The sequence below is a fragment of the Protopterus annectens genome, chromosome 2.part2 (assembly GCF_019279795.1).
Source record: "Protopterus annectens isolate FY-2018-M chromosome 2.part2, PAN1.0, whole genome shotgun sequence".
NCBI classification, from domain to species: domain Eukaryota; kingdom Metazoa; phylum Chordata; order Ceratodontiformes; family Protopteridae; genus Protopterus; species Protopterus annectens.
The window spans coordinates 406,873,496-406,897,572 of record NC_056730.1 but is presented as its reverse complement, the minus strand read 5'-3'; the positions used below and the strand labels follow the sequence as shown (position 1 = coordinate 406,897,572).

The following is a 24,077-nucleotide window of genomic DNA, read 5'->3' as shown; positions in this document are numbered from 1 at the left end:
CGAAAGAAAAATTGCCATGGACTCCAAAGATAACCACAAGGCATTCTTTAGCTATGTCAAGAATCTAAGTGGCAATTCTCAGGTCTGCTCTGAGTTAGTGCAGAATGGCACAAAATACACTGAACCAACCAATATAGCCAACATCCTGGCAGACAGGTTCAGTGCAAACTTCACCCCCCCTCACCCCCAAAAGGGCCCATAACTGTACCAGAAGAATGTAGTGCCCCTGAAATCTCAGACACTCAGGTTAAAACAGCCCTCTCCAAAGCCAAAAACACAGCATCAATGGGACCAGATGGTGTCCCAGGCTGCGTCCTACACAAGCTCAAAGATGAACTAACCCCTCACCTAAACACACTGTTTAAACTCAGCCTCTCTACAGGCTGTGTACCCACAGAGTGGTGTAGAGCAACGGTTATTCCGCTCCACAATGGTGGAGCCACAACGGACCCCGGGAACTATCTTCCTATAAGCCTGTCTAGCTTGGTCTGTAAAGCTATGGCACGCATCATCATGGATCTCATTAATAGAGACATTGGGAACCTCTAAACACTGGACCCTACCCAGTTTGGCTTTGTTAAGGGCAGATCATGCCTCCTAAACCTGGTGGTCTTCTTTGAGACAGTTACCAAGGCTATAGACAAGGGAAAGGTGGTCCACACAGCTTACCTAGACCTCGCAAAGGCCTTCGACACCATTCCCCACTCAGGTATTATAGACAAGCTCACCAGCCTGAACATAAACCCCTACTTCACAAGATGGATTGCCAACTGGCTTATGGATAGACCCCAATGGTAAGAGTTGCGGGAGCTAGGTCTGACTCTAAACCGGTTACAAGTGCCATTCCCCAGGGCTCAGTCCTAGGACCCCTCCTGTTTGGCATATACTTTTCAGAGGTACAGGCAAGCACAGGAGGACTATGGCTTACCAAGTTTGCAGACGACTGCAAGCTAGGGGCTATAATTGACTCTCCGGCTGACACAGACATCCTCCAGAAGGGTCTCACTGAGACAGATACCTGGTGTCAAAACCATTGCCTCAGGCTAAATGCCAAAAAGTGCATAGTCATCCCTTTGGGAAAAACAAAGTACCCACAAACTACCACATAGGTGGTAGCCCCCTAAATACCGAAGACATAATAAGGGATCTGGGGACCCAAGTAGATAGTAACCTCTCCTTGGATAATCACATTGCCAAAGTGGTTAGAAAATCCTTCTATGTGGCCCACCTAATCACAAAAGGGTTTGCATCCAGATCGAAAGAGGTCATTGGGCTCCTCTATGCATCACTCATCAGACCCATCATGGAGTACAATGCCCCATTTGGGATGTATTACAAGACACCTGCAACAACTGGGAAGACCACAGAAGTACCTCACCAAGAGGATCACTGGCCCCAAGCAGATGCCCTATGCAGCTCGACTGAAGAAACTCCAGCTGTACGAGCCAGATGCTCCATGGATCTAAACCTCACCACAACAATAAATAGGACATGCTGGAGGGACAGATTCCTGTCCCAGAGACTTCCCATGCTCTGGAACAAGATTCCAGTCTACATTAGGCAGAGCTCCTCGCTAACCCTCTTCAAGAGAAACCTTGACAAGGGGATGGGAAACAGAAAGTTTACCCCAGGGATCACTTCAGTGGCTCTGCTGGACAGTGGCACAGGGAACTAATCTAAGGGGGCAGCGAAAGCAAACACATTCCATCTAGGCTTATAAATGCCTTTGGGCAGATAGCCTAGTACCAACCTATGAACCTATTTCATCTTATAGTACCCTTATACAAAAAGATATTGCTGAAACAATTCAAATGTAAGTGCACACTTAACCAATATAACTCTGGTTTTGCTCCTTGGTATCTTATAGCCTGTGATATCTTGAAAACCTCTGAGGATTAAAAGAAAAAAATCTGAGTCTTTGCTCAGATCTTTAAAATACAATATCATATCATTAACAGAAAGTGCTGTTTTTCTTGCAGATTATACCCCTTTATCACAGAGTGCCTAAACTGTTTAGTTAGAAGTTATACATTAATCATAAACAGTAAGAGGTAGAATGGGCATCTTTACCTGGTACACCTATTAAAGATACATTTTTGGTATGAAGCCCTCTTAGGTTTGACCCTATGTGTTGATTGAGTTTATTACATTAATCAATGTGATTGCTTTTTTAGATACCCCAAATTCATTCAGTACTTCCTGGAGATACTACCAGTGCACCTTACTGAATACCGTTTCACCATCCAAACTTAAAAAGAGTAATAGTTTGCTTTTCATTATGCTTCCTGTTAAATACTCAGCATCCTGTTTATATAAGCAAAAGTTTACCTCTCTTCTACAGCACAACACTGATCTAGGTCATAAGTTTGGTACATCAAATATTTTGGAAACCAGCTTTTGTATCGAAATACCACTTCAATGCAGGATGCCAGCATTTGTTTTAGGGAATCACTACACAATGGGCAGTATGATTTTAATTTTTCCCTACTGTTGTGTGATCTAGGAGTTGGTATTTTTAAACAGTAGGGGCTGTGGAGGTACGCAAACCTTTTCTGCTTTTTTTCCATTTAATTAATTTTGATCATTTGTAGTTGTTGTATTGCATGTCAATGTAGTGGCTCCGTGATGTTGTCAAAGGTAATCATCCCTCTCATGAACATTTGACTTCCTTAAAGCCTTCATCATACTCTCAACCACCTTCTCATTATTTCTTTCACCAATACTTTAACCTGTTATCTTGTATTAACAATTTTATCTCAGATAGTAATGGTAACAGATCTATAAAGCATATTGGATAGATTTTACAGAGTTCTCTTATGTTCCTATGAAATGAACCCCCTGTCAAATATTTCCCAACTACTGTATCTGTTTCTGAAATCTATGTCCCTACTTGGCATATCTGCCATGTCAACTAATCCAAAAAGTATTTATATAGATTCTTAACAATCTGACAGCAGCAAACCACTTGGTCCTCGTGCAATATCCTCTTTATCTCCAATTACCACAGACTATCAGAATGCCCTGTTGTAATTTGTTATCTCATTAAGTATTTTCTTAAACTCATGCTGCCTTGTTCATGCTCATACCATTGTAATTCTTTTACCCTGCCAATATCCCTTACCATCACAAGTTCACCTATGAGGTCTGTTTTTGTGCATTCTCTTTATTAGTAGTAATATAGCACCTTTTTATGCTCCTATATGTTCTAGTGTGCACTAATGAAACACCAGTCTGTGCACTTGGAGGATCCATGTCACAGCAGAGGGGCTTTTTTAGCATAGCCAACTCAGGGGAGGCATACCTGCACACAACAGTACCTGTGTCCTAACATGCCAACCTGGTCAATCATGGACTGCTAACCCTGTAGCAGGGGACATACAGCATTATTAACCACCACACCACCTGGTAGTGTATGTCCTGCAGGTGTGTAACCCCAACATCATTTGTCCCTGCAATATTCACTGCATTCTCAATTGCCATCCACAAGCTAATAGTGTTGCATTTTCTACATTGGATGATGTTGTCCCTGCATTTCTGGACATAGTTTTGGAATGTGTCTGATGTCTCAGAAATGGACTTCCACGGAACCAACAACCAGTGGGCATGATGGCAAGCCGACCTTCTGTGTGTTCTGCAGCAGGAACAGAACCTGACTGATATTTCTACAAGTTGTGATACTGTTTGAGTTTTGCATATTCAATTAATAAAGGCTTTGCCCACACACACCAGGTTCCATAGTACCACTTTCAGGTGCTTGAATCCGTTCTAGTGTTTAACCTTTCCCAAATACTTTTTTTCTCCCCTAGTCAAATGTAGCATCACCAACTGAGGTTTTATTTTGTAATATATGTCAGTCTTGCTAACATGTGTGGGTCATATGACCAGTCACAACAGAATTTACTATCTTCAATGCCATGTTTTTAGTCATGCACAGATATCATTCATACATTTCTCTTCTCTGATATTCCCTTTATCTATTATTTTCTCTTAAACCCTGATTCTGAAAGGACTTTTTCCCCCAGCCAGCAGAAAATGTGTAGCTCTCTACCTTACTGTTTATGCTTCTTCTCTACTTTGCGTTTTCTTTCTGCACTACCATCCTGTACTGTTGTTTATCTGATTGTCCAAATACATTCTGTGAGCATTTCATCAACGTGCTTCTTACCTTCAGAACCAAAAAGAATGTATAACTCAAAACTATGTCATCTCATGCTTGCTCAACTTAATCTTCTATCATTCCTTCCTCAGTCAGCATCTCTTCTATTATTGTGTTCCCCCTTTCCGTAGTCTCCACTTTAAATACTGCATTCTTGCCAAGTTAACAGACACAGTTGTGCTAGATAGCAACACATGCCAAAATTCCCTGCATCATATCTTAGATCTGTGCTCTCCCTTCCCAGTAGCTGCATTTTCCTTGGTATATACTTTTCTAGGCTAGTAAGCAGATTTTCTTTCTCTCTTATTACATTTTAAATATGTTAACAAACTACTATCTTTTTTATATCTATCTATGTCAACTTCAAAATTTTACTATACATTTATTTTAATATTAATTTTAAGATCTGCTGCCTCATTCCACTCTCAACACAACCTCATAACTTGTCTGTCTTTAGTTTCTGCTTCTCCTTAGTATTTTTGGAAACATATTATTGGTATTTATATTTGTTTCTCCTTTCTCCTGTAAGTCTTCTCCAAGTGCACTGTATAGGAGTCCTGATTGCTATACAGTCACCTGACAATCTAGACATGCTCAACTGGAAGTTTCCTTCAGCTGACTGACAGCTTAAATGACTTCATCAGCCTAAACTCATTAATAACCAACCTAAACACATTTCACTAAGCTACTTTTGCCCCTTAATATCTAAGCTTGCCCCTCCCACATTTTCACAGTTCAGGCGAATGAATAACATTTCTTGACTGCCACATAAGTGAAAAAAAACACAGAAAGTAGCCCCCTACAACTCCATAAAAATGTACTTTTTAAAATTAGATTCAATCTTTAAACACCGTGCCTGCACTTTTCATTATAAAAGTAAATCATTTACCAGCATTTTGCACTGAGAGTAAATTGAACCCAGAAAAGGGAAAGAAAACTGTTTTTAAGCTGCCACAGACAGAGATAAATGTGGTACAGTTTGGCAAACTGGCCCAAAAGTACAGTTTTTTTGCTTTTCTTGAAAAATGGAATACTTTTTGTCAGCTAGCTTTTCCTTAAATACAGGAAAGGACTTCAGTGCCATTCTGTCAGCTGAACAGTTCTGCTGGACTGACAACCCCTCTATTTTCTTGCCCCCTGACTCCCTGACATTGAGAAATCTTCTGGATATTAATTTTGACCACAATTCCTCACTACTTGGAGTGCTTGTTCTTTTCAAAAAATGTTTTGGGACCTTGGGGGAGAAAACCTTCATGCTACCTGGATAGAAAAATCTGAATCTTAAAAGTCTTCAGTTTGTACTTTATGATCACTGGAATAAATGTATTATTTCTTTAACTGCTAACATTTGAATAATCATTACCCATGAATACTCTGGTGAAACCAACCTGTAATCTTCCCCTTTCCTGCAGACACAGGACAAAATAATTTGTTTCAAACAAAAACTCTGCAATTTTATCTGTATAGATCTAGGTTTTCAGTCTGACGCTTCTCCTAATATATAGGTTCTGCACACCCTTTCATTCAGAATCTCCTTTTCTAGAATATCTTTCAACTGACATTTCATTTTTCATAAATGGTACATAGTCTTTTCGTTGCCTCACAGCAAGAGGTTCTCCCGTTCGATTCTCTGGAGTGCGGGGAGTGCCTTCTGTGTGGAGTCTGCATGTCCTCCCCGCGGTTGGTTGGGCGTTCGAAAGACATGCGTAAATGGACGTGCCTTCGTTGAAGGTTGGACTTCGAGTTGGCACCTCAACGTTCGTGAAAATCTACTGCCAATCATTGCAGACCGTAGTTCCTCTGTGGCAACCCCTAACTGGGAAAAGCTGAAAAACAAACAAGTCTTCCCTCCAAACTTTCAGAGACGTTACTAAAGAAGTGATTTTCTCATCATGCTGTATCTTCTAAATCAAAGAGCTTTGCATTTAATTCTTCATTTTGCATCCTGTTTCTACTATTCTCTGTTTTGATCCGTTTCAGATTTTTGAGTTCTTCATCTGAGTGACGGATAATTGCCTCTTTGATCTCATCTGTCGTATATAATCAAAGTACCACTTAACTGCATTACTTCCTTATACATTCTATCAATATTTTCTTTCATACGTAAAATATTTAATGTTTTATCCCTTGTAATCACTCTTTTATCATGTGGTACACTGCTTAAGAGGTCTGCTCATCTTCTTTTGTGTTAAAGACCTCTTTTATCTTACATATTATGTTGATGTTAAATAGTTTTAATAATTTTTTTTTTTAAGTTTGTTGTTGGTTTCTAGAGGTTATGTTTTGCCGATGGACCATGCATTCTAGCATTTCTGTCAGTGTTTAATTAATATAGCTGTGCTGCTGTTAATGCTTGCTTCAGTTGATATCACCCCATTTATATAAGAGGTATTAGGTAAATTTCTGCTCACATACTGTTCTTTGCCATTGTTTTAAGAGGAACACATATCTAGAAGGCATCTGCTTGATAAACTTTCAGAGAATTTGGCCCAAACCTGCTGATCTGCAGTCTTTGATTCTTGGAATACATTTCTTCCATACTGATATGCTGACCTTGCTCATTTAGATGGAAATTGTTACCAGAATTAGTGTTTTAACCTCAGAAGTTTGTTGGTGGATAACAGGAGATAAGGGTTGCTTTTTCTAAATTATTTTATATAATTTAGCATCATCGACAAGTACAGTTGAAGATGGACAAGGAGCAAGTTGTTTCTCTTGGATACCAGCTTGTTTATGCTTTATACAGAGTTTCTTATTTGAGATCCAAAATAATTTTGTTTATTTCTAAAATACCTTTGCTTATGAGGTTTATTGGACTTTGTGCAGTTTTTCTAATTTGTTTTATTAGCATAACAAAGTGGGATATCCAAAAATATAGTCTGCACATTTTATGACTAAGATCTGATGTAAATCACATACCAAAACATGTGAAATACATCTGTCTGATTATAGAATATATGACAGAACTGCACATAGATCCTAAAGATGTGGAAATGATAGCCATACTTATGATGGATACTCTTAATTGCCCCTTGTATGAGGGGTTCATATCATAACAGATAGGAAATCATTAGTGCTTGTATTTCATCAACGAAACTTACATGAGGGTCTACTACATAAACGATGGTACAACCCTATTCTAGTTTTTGCTTTTTCAAACATAGTAGTATAATCTATGTGTATCAAAAAGCACATTCCTGTTAAATGGGGACAAGATTTATACACTGTAAGGTGGCTGCTGTTTCCCCTATGAGGGAATGACTGACAGGAGTTAAAAGAAGTAAATTTAATGCCAGCCTTAACTGAATAACAGTAACTGGAACCTGAGAAAAGCAAGAGCAGAAACAAGATAGAGAATGAGTGCCATCAAATAAATGAGAAGTACATCTGTTTGAAGAGGATTCGTGATAGTGGAGGTACCAGGAAGGAAGACAACGGAATGAGACATTTACCTGATGTGGTCTAAAAGAAAAGATAAAATGAAAGAAATGAGATAGTGAAATGCAGAGAAAAAAGTAAAGACTAAGCAGATGAAGTGCACAATATAGAAAAGAAAGAAACATACTGAGAGTAAGAGAACAAAAATACAAGTAGAAGAAAAAAGATCTACTCAAGTCTCTCAGAGTTGTCTATTAGAAAGCAAAATTTCCAACAACTCAGCATTGCATCACAGAAAAGAAAGAATGCCACAGTCTGTGATGGAGTACAATATATGGATTCTTAACAATGACACAGACTGTGTACAAAAACTGTAATTATGACAATTAGTAGTTTGGTTATATTTAGTTAGCAAAAATAGACAGATGTACAAATAGGGAGTTCTTAAAGAAAGGAAGCAAAGATTGAAGTAGCCATGGAGTAAATGGAGGATGGGGAGAATATGACCTTATCCTTACTCTTCAGCTAAGAAACTGATTACAGATTACATTTGATGTGACGAGCTACATGTCAGTTCATCAACAGCAAGCAATTAAAAAGTTTGTTGATCTAAAACAAAGGGGTAAAATTGATTTTTGAAGCAGTCTCTTTTTCTGTGCAGGGCAAAATGCCCACATCTCACACAGGCACCCTCCACACTCTAGAATAATATAATTAAATATCAAATGTGATGTGGCTGCACACCGTGGAAAGGGCAAAATCCCAGTGGTAGTAACTTTGTTCAGGAAACATGCTTGTTCAGTAAAACTCATTATTTGAGCTCTTTGCAATCAGAAAACATATATATGTTTCCACTCTGAAGTTAAATTAATATAAAAGATTTACCAGAATGGGTCTGGTATAACAAATGAAAGAAGTGAAATGAAACTAGCCCTAGAAAGTGAATGTTATAAAACTAGATTTGGATAACAAACATTTGGTTGTTATGAAAATAGGTGTCTAGTATAACAGAAGAATAACAGACAGAATACTAATAAAACAAAAAAGCCTATGTAAATAGTCCCAACCAGACTTCTTTAAACATACAAAACAGGAAAACACTGCTTATATATATGTTTGCCAGTCAAAAATATGACCCTAGCAAATGAAAATTGCACATATTGAAAATTATTGCTACTCAGTGGAATCCAGACAGAGATGTTTTCAAGGCACTGTGCAAATACTGGATGCTAGTAATCAGTAGAAAATATAAAATAAGGAATGCCTGCCAATAACAAAAAGAAACTGTATAGTACAACAAAACTACAAAGGTAGTTGTCTGTATTACTCATTGTGAAACCCAAAGAAGTGAGTCTTAAAGACAATACAGTAAAAACTGTACAGTACTAAAATAAGGAAGTCCTCCTGAATTCAAGAAGAAGGCTGCATACACCAGCAGCTGCAGTCAATAAAACAGTACACTTACAAGGCTGATTGTGCAAATGAACATTGACTACAGGAACAAAAACTATGGAACCCAAACTACAACGTATTATAAATGCAGTGAAGCTGGAGGGAGGCACAAACATTGCTAATATCTTTCACCAGAGGTTGCTCACCCATCCACATACAAGAGTAGTTGGCATGTGGCACAACCTGCACTTGTACAAAAATCAAATTCTACCAAAGCAACTAAGAGAACAGATAGGATATATTAAACAGCTCCCCTCTGGTTCAGCAAAGATGATGCCATTTGAGAAAGAAATGCAGAATTTAGCTTTCAAGGTATCTTCAGAAAGTGGGCAAATGACTAGCCCGGTTAACAAATGTAAAATAAATAAAAATTAAATAAATAAATTATGGACCTCAATGTAAAAGTGAGATAAAGAGACTAGAGTAGCTAAAGTTGCTTTTAGAAAAGAAGGTTTATTTGGAGAGGTACACATTGAGACATGTTGTTCAAGATAACTGAACTAGCTTATGCAGTAATGTAACTTAGAGCATTAAAGGTTTCTCTGACAAGGGTGACTGAATACATCATGGACATTGTTTTTCAGTCTTACTGTAAAACCTGAAAGTGTGAGAGCAGTGCTGCTCTGTTATTCATTATTGTCATTCACTGGTATTGTACAGACTGTTTTCATGTACATTGTTTCTCAGTCTTACTGTGAAACCTAAAAGTATGAAAGTTATTCATTGATATTGTACAGACTGTTTTCCTTTGCATTATCCTTCTTTACATATTGTAGGTGGTAACCTTTCTAACACAAAGGCTGATTGTAATTGGATGATTTAAACAGGAAAGTACAAAAATGTTTCATTTTAACTTAGGTACTAGTTTTTTTTTACAAAAGATTTAAACTTCTCCAGAAAATCCTAACTTAACACAACAGTTAATCTACAATCCAGTAAGTGTTTCATTGAATAGTTTTTTTGGAGGATTTATTTGACTGAAATTCATCAACATCAACCATAGTGAGCAAGATGACAGTGTGTTGCTCTGAGTTATTCACATTTACTGTTCTGTAACGATAGAGATAGTATCTAAAAGTAAGGGTGCATGTGTGGAGGAAGCAAATTTCTCCCATATGAGGAGCACGGAGGGAGGTTATATCATTGGAAAAAAAAGGTCTTCCTCTTTTAACTGCACTTTCAAGTTAAGATTTCCAGTTTAAGAAAATCAATGAAGTGTATCTCATACTGTAGTGATACAATATAAAATAGGCAAAAAAATCAGTTTTCTTGTCGCAGAAAATTGATAATAGTAAAAGAAATCAATCTACTCCAGCCAAACTGAGAAGGTTGGATAGTCTTTGTTTTAGGTAAAAGATACAGTGTATACTGTTGGTAAATGATGCAAGACATAATGGGATTTCTGTAAAGCCAGTAAATGGAACATGGATTAGTCAAGAACACTGCTTTGGGGCATAGATTGAAATGTTCTGAATAATAGTTGAGTGAAAAAGCTTAGAAAAATGACTTTGGCTTTTGTGCCCATTTTTCAGGAGTAAACTCCTCCTGACTTCAAAATCTTTGGTCTTTGTCCACTGGTACACCCTTTCAACTTCAGAGCCTAGAGCAAGTGCTTATGACAATGGGCACAATGTCATACCTGCTGGATAGTGCCAATAAAATAATTGTCCAGCAGTATAACTCCTATACATCTCCTAGTGTAGCACTATGGGGCTACTAGAAATTGCACTCAGAAATCATAGCTACATAGGGTGTATCAGACCCATTCATAAATATGCAGTGTTTACAACTCATTAGCATGTATCTTGTTGTATGATGGACATAACCCAGAGGCATGCAAAGTATGCCATAACAAGTCACAGCAGTATGATGCTTAGGCATTGAGTAAGCATTTTGAGATATGGCCATCCTTTCTCTCTATAACTCTACACACTAATAAGGAAATCAAAGTCATTCAGAAGGGTTCCAGTGTTTGTCAGCCTGCGAGGATATGACTAACAGACCATGTTGCTTCAACAGGGATGGCCTGTATCTGTCCCCTGTATGGTTTTGATTATTGGCAATGATATCGTCCACACCCATAGTGCCTTTTTAGACAATGTACACCTGCTAAACCTAACACCATAACAAAATGAGCGAAGGCAAATATGAAGGAGTTACTGATCAATGTTAGGAGCCTAAACAAGAAACTCCACTCCCTATGAGCCCTTCTCACCCTGGAGGATGTAGACATCTGTGTAGTGACTGAGAAATGGGTTAAAACAGCAGAGAGCACTCCAACTATGCAGGAATATATATAATGTCTTCCACATAGAGGAATGAAAAAAAAAACAGGAGATATTTTATTCTTCATTCAGAAGAGACTCATATCAAGGCTGGTAAACAACATGATGCTCTAGAGCTTCTTTATTTATTTTATTTAACATTGTTAACTAGAAAAGTCCCTCTTGGAACAAAGCCAATTTTCAGCAGAGGCCTGGGGAGAAACATTCCAGATGCATGTCTTTGTAACGTGGGAGGAAACCCACATGAACGCAGGGAGGGCATGCAGACTCTGCACAGAAGGCACCCCAGCCAAGAATCGAACCAGAGAACCTCTTGCTGTGAGGTGACAATGTTACCGCTGCACCACTGCACCGTCTTCCTCATGTCCAAATAACCATCAGAAATGTCCCAAACCATATATTAGCTCTTAGAATGCCCACTGTGAGAAAAGAAAGCCACAACACTAGCTGCGAGAACTGGAATCAATCAGTATTAAACCCAATACCGTTTTAATAGATGATCTAAACTATCCAACTATAGACTGGGAAACCTATATCACTGCTAGTGAACAAGCATAGAGATTCTTGGACTTTGTCAACACAAATGCCCTGTAACAATTAGTCAGAGTACCCACTAGGGGGAGCAGCATCTTGTATTTTGTCCTGAATAATATGGGGACATATTGCACCACCACTTCCATATCTTCATCACTTGTTAGTTCTGATTATAAAGCTGCCAAATTTCAAATAAAATTTAAACCATTGACCCTTTCCACCCTAGGAACCATTAGAAATTTCTCTAAAATAAACTATCAACTCCTCGATGATACACTGACAAGTTTCAAATCTCCACTAAACCCAGTTAACGCCACTAAATATGTAGAAACTTATACCATCTCACTATACTGGCATGTAAACAGCTGCATAGATGCAACTTTCCCATGTAGGAACATGTGCAAGGCAAACCTCAGAAACAACCCCTCCTTGGTGGAACCATAGTATCAACAAACTTTACAATAACAGGAAAATAATTTTGTCCAAACATAGGAAGAGTAATTTCCAGAATGATAGAACCCTGGTGAATTAAATAAGTAAGCAACTCAGTAGCTTAATAAAATCTACCTAAGCCAAGTTTAAGGCTAAAATAGACACCCAAGCCAAAGACAATCTGAAGGCCTTTTTGTTTAGTCATGTTTGCAATCTCATAAGCACAATGCAGCAATCAGAACTGAGTGTGAATGATGTTACCTACAGTGAGGCTGAAGATATAGCTTATACTCTATAGTCCAATAAATACAGCTCAATCTTTACCCTTCTGTCCTCTCCATCTATCCCACAAGATACATATGAAATTGACTCATGTTCAAGTATCACATAAGATGAAGTCTTCAATGCAGTATAAAAGCCAAAACGTACTGCATTAATGGGTCTTGACAATATCCCTGGATGTATCTTAAATAGCTTGAATCACAATTTAACCACTCCTTCCCCCAACGCTGCTGTTCAGTCTTACCACCATAATGGTTTTCTACCAAGCAAATGAAGAGCAGCTACAGCCATTCCCATACACAAGAGAGGACTTTCTACAGACCCAGGCAATTAAAGATCTATGGGTCTGACCAGATTCATATTCATAGCCATAAACAGACTTATCATGGAACTAATCTGTAAGGATATAAGGAACCTTCAAACACTGGATTTGGATCATCATGAGCATGCCATGCTTACTCACCTTGGTGGACTTTGTTGAAAAGGTCACCAGTGCAGAAGATGAAGGTAAAACAGTACACACTGCATACCCCAATCTGGCCAAGGCTTTTGAAACTATCCTCCACTTGGACACAGTAGAAAAGCTAAATAAACTGGGAATAAACGGGTCTATATCACATCATCGAACTTTTAATAGTTCGAATCACTAAATATCGAACTCAAGTGATTGAACTTTTAAAAGTTTGAAATGATGTCAATGGCAGTTTCAATGGGAAAAAAAACATAAAGCCCCCCTGCACCCCCCCCCCGCTACTTCAATATACCAACTCCAAGATCACGCCACAGTGTAGGAAATGGAAATCTTCCATTTCCACACTGTGTTGCACTGAAGTGCGATCTCGGAGTTGGTTTATTTAAGTAGCGGGGGGTGCAGAGGGGCTTGCCTCCCTGCATAGAGCAGTTTTTTTTTTATTCACGTGTTTTTTTTTTTTTTTGAATTTCAAAGTATTACAGTTCGATCATTAAAGTTCGATCTTTAGTGATTCGAACTTGTGATACTTCGACAATATGATATAGACCCAAATAAACCACTACATCACCAGCTATATTGCCAACTGACTCATAGATAGAACACAGGAGAACAAAACTGCTACCGCCACAGAGAGATCAGTCAGAAGTAGAGCCCCTCCAGGGATCAGTGCTGGAACCTGCCCTGTTTGGTATCTACTTGTCTGAAGTAAAAGCCAGAACTAAAAGGCTCAAGCTGAATAAGTTTGCAGACAACTAAAGGCTGTCTGGTTGCCCTGCTCTGTGAGACCCTGCATCGGTGGAACACTAAAGTGCTTTCAGCTACCCTAGTGTATGTTAGAGTTGTATTTAATCTGTCTTCTAAACTGAAGACATTTTGCTGTAGCCTTTTACTGTAAGCATGCACACTACTGGTGTCCCCTCCCCCATTTTTTCCTCTTCCTATTGTAATCCTAGGTCAATTACTTAAAACTAGTTTCTTTCTCTTGGAAAAGGTTTGCCTATGTACCTGCAGCCCATACGTCAATTGTTTTTCCCTATAGAAGTGATGGTCCTTTTCACCACACTTTACTAGATTAGCAGCACAAGATTTGTCATTATTAAGAAGATACTGCACTACACTGACCTGGAATTGACTGACATTGCTCTGATTGTTTTCCTAGAAACTGTCCTAGTCCAGTTGTTCTGGCTCACAACCTTGTATTACTTTGTGTCTATCCCCCTCCCCACCTTGAACCTGCATGCCTCCCTCCCACATCTGCTTAATTAAAGGAGTCAAAAAACCTGATGTAAAAAGGCACCATCTTTTGATTTAGCTTTTCTGCCCTTGCTTCATAGGAATCCCCAGTAGTGTGCTCGCATATACCATATTCCATTCTTTTTTAAATAGTACTCTATTGACTCCTTATTTACTGCATGTCCCTTTCCTAAAACCCCTGGCATAAGTACATTATTTTCCTATTTCTCAGTGCAGCTCCCCGTTTTTAAAGAAAAATAAAAACAGAAAAGAAAAGACCATTTTTCTTTTAGAATCTAGCTTGTCTAATTGCCCTTAAATCTGGACGTTTATCTTGTCTTGTTTATCTTGTACTGGCCGTTTTTTTTTGTACTTTCCTCTGTCCCAGGTGCTGCCCTGCTCTGTTCACCATAATCTGAAACTCTACTTGATGCCCTGAGCAACCACTCACCTATAAAAGTGCTACGATGCATCACCCACCTCCCCAAACCACACCGGCTTATCACCTGCTGCAAACTTTCAACCTTTAACCCATATGCTTTTAAAACCCTCCTTTCTAGAATTAACTGGAATTTCCTTACTCAGCTCTCACTCAATGAAGCAGTAAATGCCTTCAAGGCAACTTTCCTAAATATTTTAAATTCACTAGCCCCACCGAGAAAAGTTAGATTAAAGGCAAACATTTCACCCTGGCTAACTAAAACCACCCGTACATTTATGAAATCCAGAGATAGGGCATGGAAAACATGGGTACAAACCAAACTTCCAGCTGACCTCCTAAAGTATAAAAAACTTAGAAATAAGACAAAAAACTTATCAACAAAGACAAAAAAGACTTTTATTATAATCCCCACCAAAACACTAAAATCTGATCCAAAAAAATTCTGGAATGCTATAAACCAAATTCTACATCCAGGTAACCCAACTTCACCAAACCCATGTCCTGACAAGTCACCTGAAGAAACTGTCAATACCGTCAACACCTACTTTATCAAATCCATTTCCAGACTATTTAACCCCAACCTCTCAAACAACAACACTTCAAACCTCCCTATACACCCCTCATCCACTATCTCAGTAAACTCCTTCACTCTCAAACCTGTCTCCACTGACTATATCAGAACTCTACTCTCAAAGCTCAAACCATGCTCTGTATCATCAGACAATATTCCTTCTTACTTTCTCCAGATTGCTGCACACTCCCTTGCTGTGCCTGTATCTATAGTAATCTATCACTCCATCTCTGAGTCTAAAGTTCCTTTTATCTGGAAACAGTTTTACAGTCTTCCTATTCATAAAGCAGGTAACTCCACTGAAATGTCTAATTTCAGACCTATCACTCTCCTTTCCCCTCTCTCCAAAATCCTTGAAAAATGTATTCACAAACAAGTTATGCATTATCTCTTACAAGAAAAACTTCCTACTCCAGAACAGCATGGCTTCTGTCACTAGCATAGTACAACCACAGCTCTACTATCATTTCTCAGCACCTTAGCCCTTGCTAAAGATGATCACAAACTCATATCCTGTTTATTTCTTGACCTTTCTAAGCCGTTTGACACTGTCTTACACACTCTGCTACTTAGTAAACTCGTAGAACTAAACTTCTCCCCTGATACAGTTGCATGGTTCTCTAGCTATCTCTCTGATAGGCTGCAGTCAGTATGATGGGACTCAGCACTATCTACCCCTCTCTCAGTAAGAACTGGTGTTCCCCAAGGTTCCATTCTTGGACCTCTACTCTTTAATATCTTCACCAACTCACTCCACTCCTCTTGTCCTCAATCTAACATTGTCCAATATGCAGATGACTCTACAGTCATAACTATTGCTAATTCCCCCTTAGAACTCATAACAAATACCCAGGCATCTTTCAACTCAAAGACATGGCTTACTAATAATCAGCTCATCCTCAACCCTAAGAAAACAAAATTACTACTCATTCTACCTAAATCTTCAAATCACATTAAACTTTCCTTCTCCATAAGGTCCCTAACCAGTACTTCTATAGAAGTCGAAAATAGCACAAAACTCCTTGACATTACCATTGACGACAAACTAAAATTCGATCTTCACATTAACAACTGCATCAAAAAAAACCCACCAAAAGCTAGGACTACTGTACAGGAAGAACAAATTCGTAACTACTGAAGCTAGGATTTCTCTCACCCATGCCTACCTTCTACCGTGCTTAACCTCTTGTTCCCAAATAATAACAAATCTGAACTCCTCCCTACTTACCAAATTAAAATCAACCTACCACAAAATAGCTAGATTTGCCTTTTAATAAACATATAAATCTCACCACTGTCTTTCCCTAAAATACATGAACTGGCCCAAACTACCTCACCTGTTCCTACAATCTCAACAGTCTCATCAGCCTGATTTCTGTCCAAGTCTATCTTCACTCATCTCTCACTACTACCCTACTAGACTTCTCCGAAGCTCAACCCAAGACCTACTAAAAATCTATAAACCCAAATCAAACACAGGGTGCAACTTATATAGCTACCATCCCTCTATTGTATGGAACAAACTCCCACTAGAAATAAGGACCCTGACTCACCCCAAACAATTTAAGCTAGCAACCAAAGACCAGTTTAAAAAACACTGGTCTTGCCATTGTACTCACCCTCCTTGATTTATTACCTACCTTTATAGTACAGTCAAACTAACTTACTAAAAATTACCATTAACTACTTCATCCTATGCTTCCTATGCAACCTCCAAACTTTTTCTATACTCTGCTCCCTGACATTCTTATGTAACCTTTTAAGTTTCTGCTACTCTGCATACAAAACCTTATAATCTGGAGTAGGGACTTCATTTGTCAGCAACCTGTGTATCATGGATCCGATATCGGATCCGAGCCGGCAACTATTTATACAGCTATGGATCTGAGCTCCTAGCTCCTCCCCTCACCCATAATCCCCTGCCAACCCCAAATGACCTCAGATCTAGTTTGCCGCTCTTGAGTGTGTCAGCTGGATTTTGAGCTCCTGGCAATTATTTGAGATAAGTGTTCTTTTTTTGTCTCTTTAGCCTATTTTTTCCCATTAGTCTGTCAATTTTTAAATTTTTAGTGTTTACCCACCTCTCGCTGGTCGTTAGAGTGTGCTTGTGTCTGCTTGCATTTGGGGCCTTGTGTGTTTGTGTAGTTTTTACTTAGTTTTGGGTATGTCAGAGGCCCCAAAACCTATTTTTTCAAAATGCACCGAGTGTGGCCATAAGCTCTTTCCAGCGGATGGCCACACTTGGTGTGTTCGGTGCCTTGGGGTTGAACACCTGTCCTCGGGATGCACCAACCCCAGGGCACTGAAGGAGCAGAGGTCGAAGCTGGTCCTGGTGGGACTTTTGCCCCAGTTGGCCGGCCTCCGCTACTCCCGTGGCACCTCCTCAGCCTGTGGTGGTGGCCACTCCTGCCCCCCCTTCCTCCGGCCGGGATTCAAACTCCCACTAAGGTGCCGGAGGACAGGGAGACCAGGAGGGAGAAACGGAGGGAGAAGCACCACAAGCGGCAGGTCGAGGCCTCCGCTTCGCCCCCCCCCCAGCTAAGCGGGCTTCTCCCTTCACGGCTTCCAGGTCTCCTCCTCCTCTGCTCCGATCACCTTGCTTCTCCCCGGGGCCTGAGGAGGAGGAGACCCAATCTCCGTCGAGTTCATCGAGGCGGCATTCCAGGCCTGCCTCGGTGGCCTCGTCGAGATCCACTTACAGCCTGTCTGATGCAGACTTGGATCGGATGATGAGAAGGTTCATCCAGGCCCAGCTGCAGATGGGAGTGCTCCTGCCTCCCCCCCTTTGGGGGGGAGCTCGACACTTTTTTTGCTCCGATAGCTCCTTCTCCGACCCGCTTTCCGGGTTCGGAGCGCTTGGAGCCGGGCAGCATTGGAGCCGGGGGTGGGTCGGCGCCGACAGTACTGGGTACTTCGGATCCAACCCTACCCTCGAGTCTGTCGGTTCCATCGTCGGATCCGACCTCTCGGAACCGTGGCTCGAGCTTCGGATCCGAGGGATTCAGTGTGCCTTTGGCTCCGTCTAGGTCGAAGAGCACTGGTCCCTTGGATCCGACGGTCTCGGCACCGGTTCTGATCCTTTCATCGGATCCGAGTGGGAGTCGGCTCTTGGAGCCCAGGGAGAGCGGCTCCCCCTCGGCCTTCGATGTAGTGGAGAGGGCTCTGTCGAGAGCATCCAGACCTCCGGCCCTTGTCTCGCCTCCACCCTGCACTCCCTCTCTGCTGGGTCAGGCTTCCATCACCCGGCCACAGGGACAGCCTGCTTCAATGTCCCAGGTTGTTCCTTTGGAACAGGACATTGCTGGTGAGACCTCCTCGGACAGCCCCCCCGAGGAAGTGCCTCGCAAACATAAGTGTAAGAGGAGGCACGTGGATGCCCCCAAGTCCTTAACAGAGGACACGGACTTGGATGAAGGGGAAGGCTCCCCAAGGTCACCCCCTGAGGATGTCTCCTTTGGAGACATCATGGAAATGCTCAGGCTCAGGGGGGGGTGGTCTGCCCCCAAGGCTTCCTCCAACAAGTCCGTGTTTCTGGAGGCATTCAAAGCAGACCCGTCTCCCTCTTGGGTGTCCCCTCCGGCTGACCCCCTGGTGGACCTTGTGACCACCAGGGTGTGGAAGGAGCCGGACACTGTGGAGCCAATCCCTAAATGCCCGGATAGGATTTTGAGCCCCCCCTGCAGACCGGTCCCACTGGAGCAAGGGTCCCCCTGTAGATGCCATGTTGATGGCGGCAGCCACTGAGAGGGAACTAGCTCAGGAGAGCCCCTCAGTCCATCCACCGAGCAAGGAGTCCCGCTCGATGGATCACCTTGGGAAGCGGGTATTCAGTTCAGCGACCTTCTCAGTATGGTCCCTGAACTACATGGCACATGTCATCAGGATGCAGCGGGATCTTATTAAAGAATACGCTGCTTCCCCCCGGAGTCCATGTCGGCGGAGGACAAGCAATTGTACTCCACTCATATGGCCACTCTAAGATCTATTTCCAATACCTCTGTGCGGCTGTTGTCTCACACCACTGAAGGAGCCGCTAGAGCTAGCAGAGCGGGCCTAGTTATGAGACGCCAGGCCTGGCTCCGACATTGCGACTTCGCGGAGCCCTTTAAGGCGTCCTTTGCGAATTCCCCATTTGATGGTTCTGCCTTGTTTGGCAAGACCGTTCGCAAGACACTTGTCCAGAGTGAGAAGGACGGGAAGACGTTGTCTGCCATCGGAGTCTGCTTCTCTGCTCCCCAGAGGTCCTTCTCAAAGAACCAAAAGGGACAGAAGAAGATGTGGTTCCAGAAATGACAACATTCCCAACCTGCTCCGGACAACCAGTCCTTCCATGGCAGAGGAGGACAGGGAGGATGCCGCCCTAGAGGCAGAGGGGCCCCGAGAAATTTTGGGTCCAGAGAATCCTTCTCTGATCGGCCCACACAACAGCCCTGAAGGGTTGCCCGACTGCTCCACTCTGGAGGCAGTCGGGGGCGCTTCTCGAGGCATCTGGTGGCATGGGAGTCCATCACGTCAGACCGCTGGGTGCTTCGGATTATATCCAGAGGTTACAAAATCCCAATGCAACATGTTCCCAGACTCAGGAACCTCCCCGATGTACCACCCGGTCAGAGGGAGGCTGCAGCCGCAGAAATCCAGCAGCTGCTAGAAAAAAGGGCCATCCAACCCATTCCCCCCAGACCAGCTCGGATTAGGGTTTTACTCCAGGTTCTTTCTGGTGCCAAAAAAGACAGGGGACCTGAGACCAATTCTAGACCTTTCCCTCTTGAACCTGTCGGTAACCAAGGAGAAATTCCAGATGGTCACTCTTCAATCCATTCTCCCCCTATTGCAGGAGAATGACTGGATGTGCTTAATAGACCTCAAGGATGCGTACTGCCACATTTTAATGGACAGACGATCCAGGAGGTTTCTCCGCTTCTGGCTGGGAGCCAGCCACTATCAGTTCAGGGTCCTTCCCTTTGGCCTCAACACAGCCCCCAGGGTGTTCACCAAAGTTTTAGCAGTGATAGCGGCCCACCTGAGACTCCAGGCAATGCAGGTCTTCCTGTACCTGGACAACTGGCTCCTGACTGCCCCAACAAGGCATCTACTCTGTTCAGCCAGAGATTTTTTTTTCCGCCTAACTCCCCAGTTAGGCATCACAATCAATACGGATAAATCCTCCCTTGCTCCGACACAAGTGATAGACTTCATAGGGGCCAGATTAGATATGAGAAGTCTGCGAGCCTACCTCACTTCGGAACGACTACAGAATCTGAGATTTCATGTGTGGGCCATCCTCCACTCAGAAGCTCCACCGGCAGAATTGGTCCTGAGGGCACTGGGCTCCATGGCAGCTGCAATAACGCTCCTTCCATGTGCTCGCCTAAACATGAGGGTACTACAGTGGACCCTCCAAGTACAATGGTCCTTTCAGCTTCTTCCTCTCAATCACCCTGTCTCTATCAGCAAGCTTTGCAGGAGGGCCCTGTTATGGTGGCTTCAGTCCCCAGACCTCCATACAGGCCGACCCTTCTGCACTCCACCTCCTCTCGTTACGGTGACCATGGACACTTCTCACCTCGGGTGGGGGGGTATTGCTCAGGCAGAACAGTCCAAGGCACGTGGAACAACTCAGAGACCTCCCTGCATATCAGTGTTCTGGAGATGAGGGCGGTGCTGTTAGCATTGCAAGCACTTCACAACCTTCTTCCCGTAGGAACTATTGCGATACAGACGGACAACATATCAGTTGTCTGGTATATCAACAAACAGGGGGGAACCAGGTCTTATCCTCTCTGCCGAGAGGCCATGAGGGTATGGGAATGGGCGATCTCCACCAACCGCTGTCTGATCGCAACGCACATTCCGGGACGGTCCAACATTCTGGCGGACAAACTCAGCCGCATCATTCTTTCCCCTTACGAGTGGTCTCTCAACTCCCGAGTAGTGAAGCGGATATTTGCAAAATGGGGGCAACCCTGCTGCGATCTCTTTGCCTCTCCCGCAAATACGAAATGCGACAGCTTCTTCACGCTGATTCCCCCACCAGGGGAAACCCTGAGAGACGCTCTAGTGCATGCTTGGCCACCCGGTCTACTTTATGCCTATCCTCCTCTACCCCTGATGCTAAAGCTTTTACAGAAAGCCTCTCGGTTGGGGAGCAAAATGATCCTCATTGCCCCATTCTGGCCTCGGCAAACTTGGTTTCCTTACCTGTGGTCTCACTTGGTGAATCCTCCCTGGATTCTGGATCCCAGCCCGGATCTAATATCCCACCCATCAGGCTTACCGACCCCGAATCTGGACAACCTGAAGCTAACAGCTTGGCTGCTCCAGTTCCACTCTTAATCAGGACTCCCGGCATCTCTTCACCAGTCAAAGCCATCTTGGTGGCAGCGCATAAATCTTCCACCAGGAAAGTTTACCACAGTAAATGGAAGTGCTTCTCCATCTGGGTGGAACATCATAATTTGGACCCCTTCACTGCTCCGTTAACGTTCGTGTTGGACTTCCTTACCGGACTTTTTCAGCAAGGGGCTAGCTGTTTGACAGTCAAGGTACAATTGGCAGACATCTCCCATTACCATGTAGGACATGAGACAGGTCCTTTGATGTCAGCTAAACTATGTAAAACCTTCTTCAAGGGTACTTTTCTGCTCAGGCCCCCTATCAAAGAAGCCGTACCCCCTTGGGATCTGTCACTAGTTCTTCAAGCCTTGACTGCTTCTCCCTTTGAACCAGCTGCCTCGGCTGATCTTAAATACCTGTCTTGGAAAACAGCATTCTTGGTAGCCATCACTTCAGCGAAAAGAGTTTCGGAACTTCAAGCTCTTTCTGTAAAACCCCCTTACTTGGTTTTTCATCAGGATAGAGTGTACCTCAGGACCAATCCCTCCTTCCTACCCAAGGTGGCCTCAGAAACCAATATCAATCAGTCCATTAACCTACCTGTTTTCTTCCCTAATTATCGAAATAAAGGAGAGTACAAGCTGCATTCTTTAGATATGCACAGGCAGCTGCGTTTCTATATTCATAGGACTGCTGGTCACAGACAATCCGATCAGCTTTTCATTTCCTTTGCTAAATTCAGTTTAGGTAAAGCCGTTTCGAAGGTCGCCTTATCACGCAGGTTTTCCCAATGTATCCTTCTAGCTTATGAAGCTTCTGGGAGGCCCGCACCTCAAGGAGTCCGTGCACATTCCACTCGCTCCATATCTACTTCTGCTGCATTCAGATCTAGAGTCCCCTTGGATGATATCTGCTCGGCAGCCACTTGGGCCTCATCTCATGCCTTTATCAACCACTACAAACTGGATGTCATTTCCAGAGGGAGAGCATCCTTTGGCTCCGCAGTGCTCCGGAACATCCTTCCATGATGACCGCCCAAGATTCAGGTAGCTGGGGACTCTGTCCCACAGGTTGCTGACAAATGAAGTCCCTACTCCAGATTAAGAAGTTATGTACTCACCATAACGTTCCATCTGAGTAGGTGGCTTCATTTGTCTGCAACCATCCCCACTCCTTCCCCCTGGCCTTCAGAAGAGTTAGTTTTGTTGTATTATCCTGCCTTTTCCTGTTGGGATACCTTTTCAGGTATATGTTTGAGGGCAAACTTGATCTGAGGTCATTTGGGGTTGGCAGGGGATTATGGGTGAGGGGAGGAGCTAGGAGCTCGGATCCATAGCTGTATAAATAGTTGCCGGCTCGGATCCAAGACCCACAGGTTGCAGACAAATGAAGCCACCTACTCAGATGGAACGTTATGGTGAGTACATAACTTCTTATTTACTCAACTCTCTTTTTAAATGAAAGCATACAGCTTATTCTACTTTTTTTAACATTCTCCTTTTTGTTTATAGTACTGTTTTATCTGTCAACAATATACATGTATGTAGCTTACATATTTTAACTACCAACATTCTCTAATGCTGTTTTTATTGAAATGTATACGTATTGCTATTTTTATTGCATTGTATATCTCTGGAGCTTTTCTCCCTGGGCCTCCGCTGAAAAAGGGCAATAGCTCAGCTGGACACTCCCGGTCAACAAATATAAAATAAATAAATAAATAAATGACTGTAAGTTAGGAATAGTTATGGAATCCCTCAAATGACTTAGCCATCCTGCAGAAGGATTTGTCCCAAACACATAAGTGATACCAGATCCATGATCCTAAACTAAGTACCAAAAATGCATCATCATATCCTTTGGAAAGTCAACTACCCTGGGGAACTGCAACATTGGCAATATTCCCCTGAGAGTTTACCCATTTGTCTGGGATTTGGGAACATTGTCCCTATTTACTCAACCCTCATTAGTCCAGTCATTAAGTATAATGGCCCATTTGGCATGTATGTATCCAGATGGGTCCCCTTCAGATTGTTGAATGGCTGGAACATTGAACTGCAGATCACTGAGACAAAAACATCATTTTTTTGAACATTGAACTGTTTGAATGGAGATCACCTTAGGAAAAAAATCCCATTTATTTCAATGTAAGTGTGATCTTGGAGTTGGTATATTTGTGCAGCAAAATAAAAGTTTTTTTTTTTTTAATTTAGGTTTTGATGTTCTGAGGTTTCATTCATATAGTCTCAGCCATATGTGGTTTGATGTTCCGGCAGTTTGACAATCTGAAGTAGACCCATCCAAACACATAAAATAACTGGAATGCCTATAGAGATATTTGGTATCCTATGAACTGCTAAGAGGTGACCTGTGTATGGCATATAAGGCATCCTCCAACCAATTACTCATGGATCTGTTGTACATCAGCAAGTCAAATGATGTCAGAAATACTCAGTTCACAGCATCAAAAGAATGGTTTGGAGGGACAAGTATATCTCTCAGAAGAT

At 42.2% G+C, this 24,077-nt stretch overlaps 1 protein-coding gene across 1 annotated transcript in view; it reads left to right on the top strand.

Moving 5' to 3' along the window:
- The window catches only part of LOC122795944 (baculoviral IAP repeat-containing protein 1e-like), a 521,014-nt gene extending 497,163 nt beyond the window's left edge, over positions 1–23,851 (top strand). Inside the window, exon 9 of the mRNA XM_044064427.1 lies at positions 23,784–23,851. Coding sequence (XP_043920362.1) covers positions 23,784–23,851 — 68 coding nt within the window. The remainder of the gene's footprint in view (positions 1–23,783) is intronic.
- Positions 23,852–24,077: the final 226 nt, after the last annotated feature.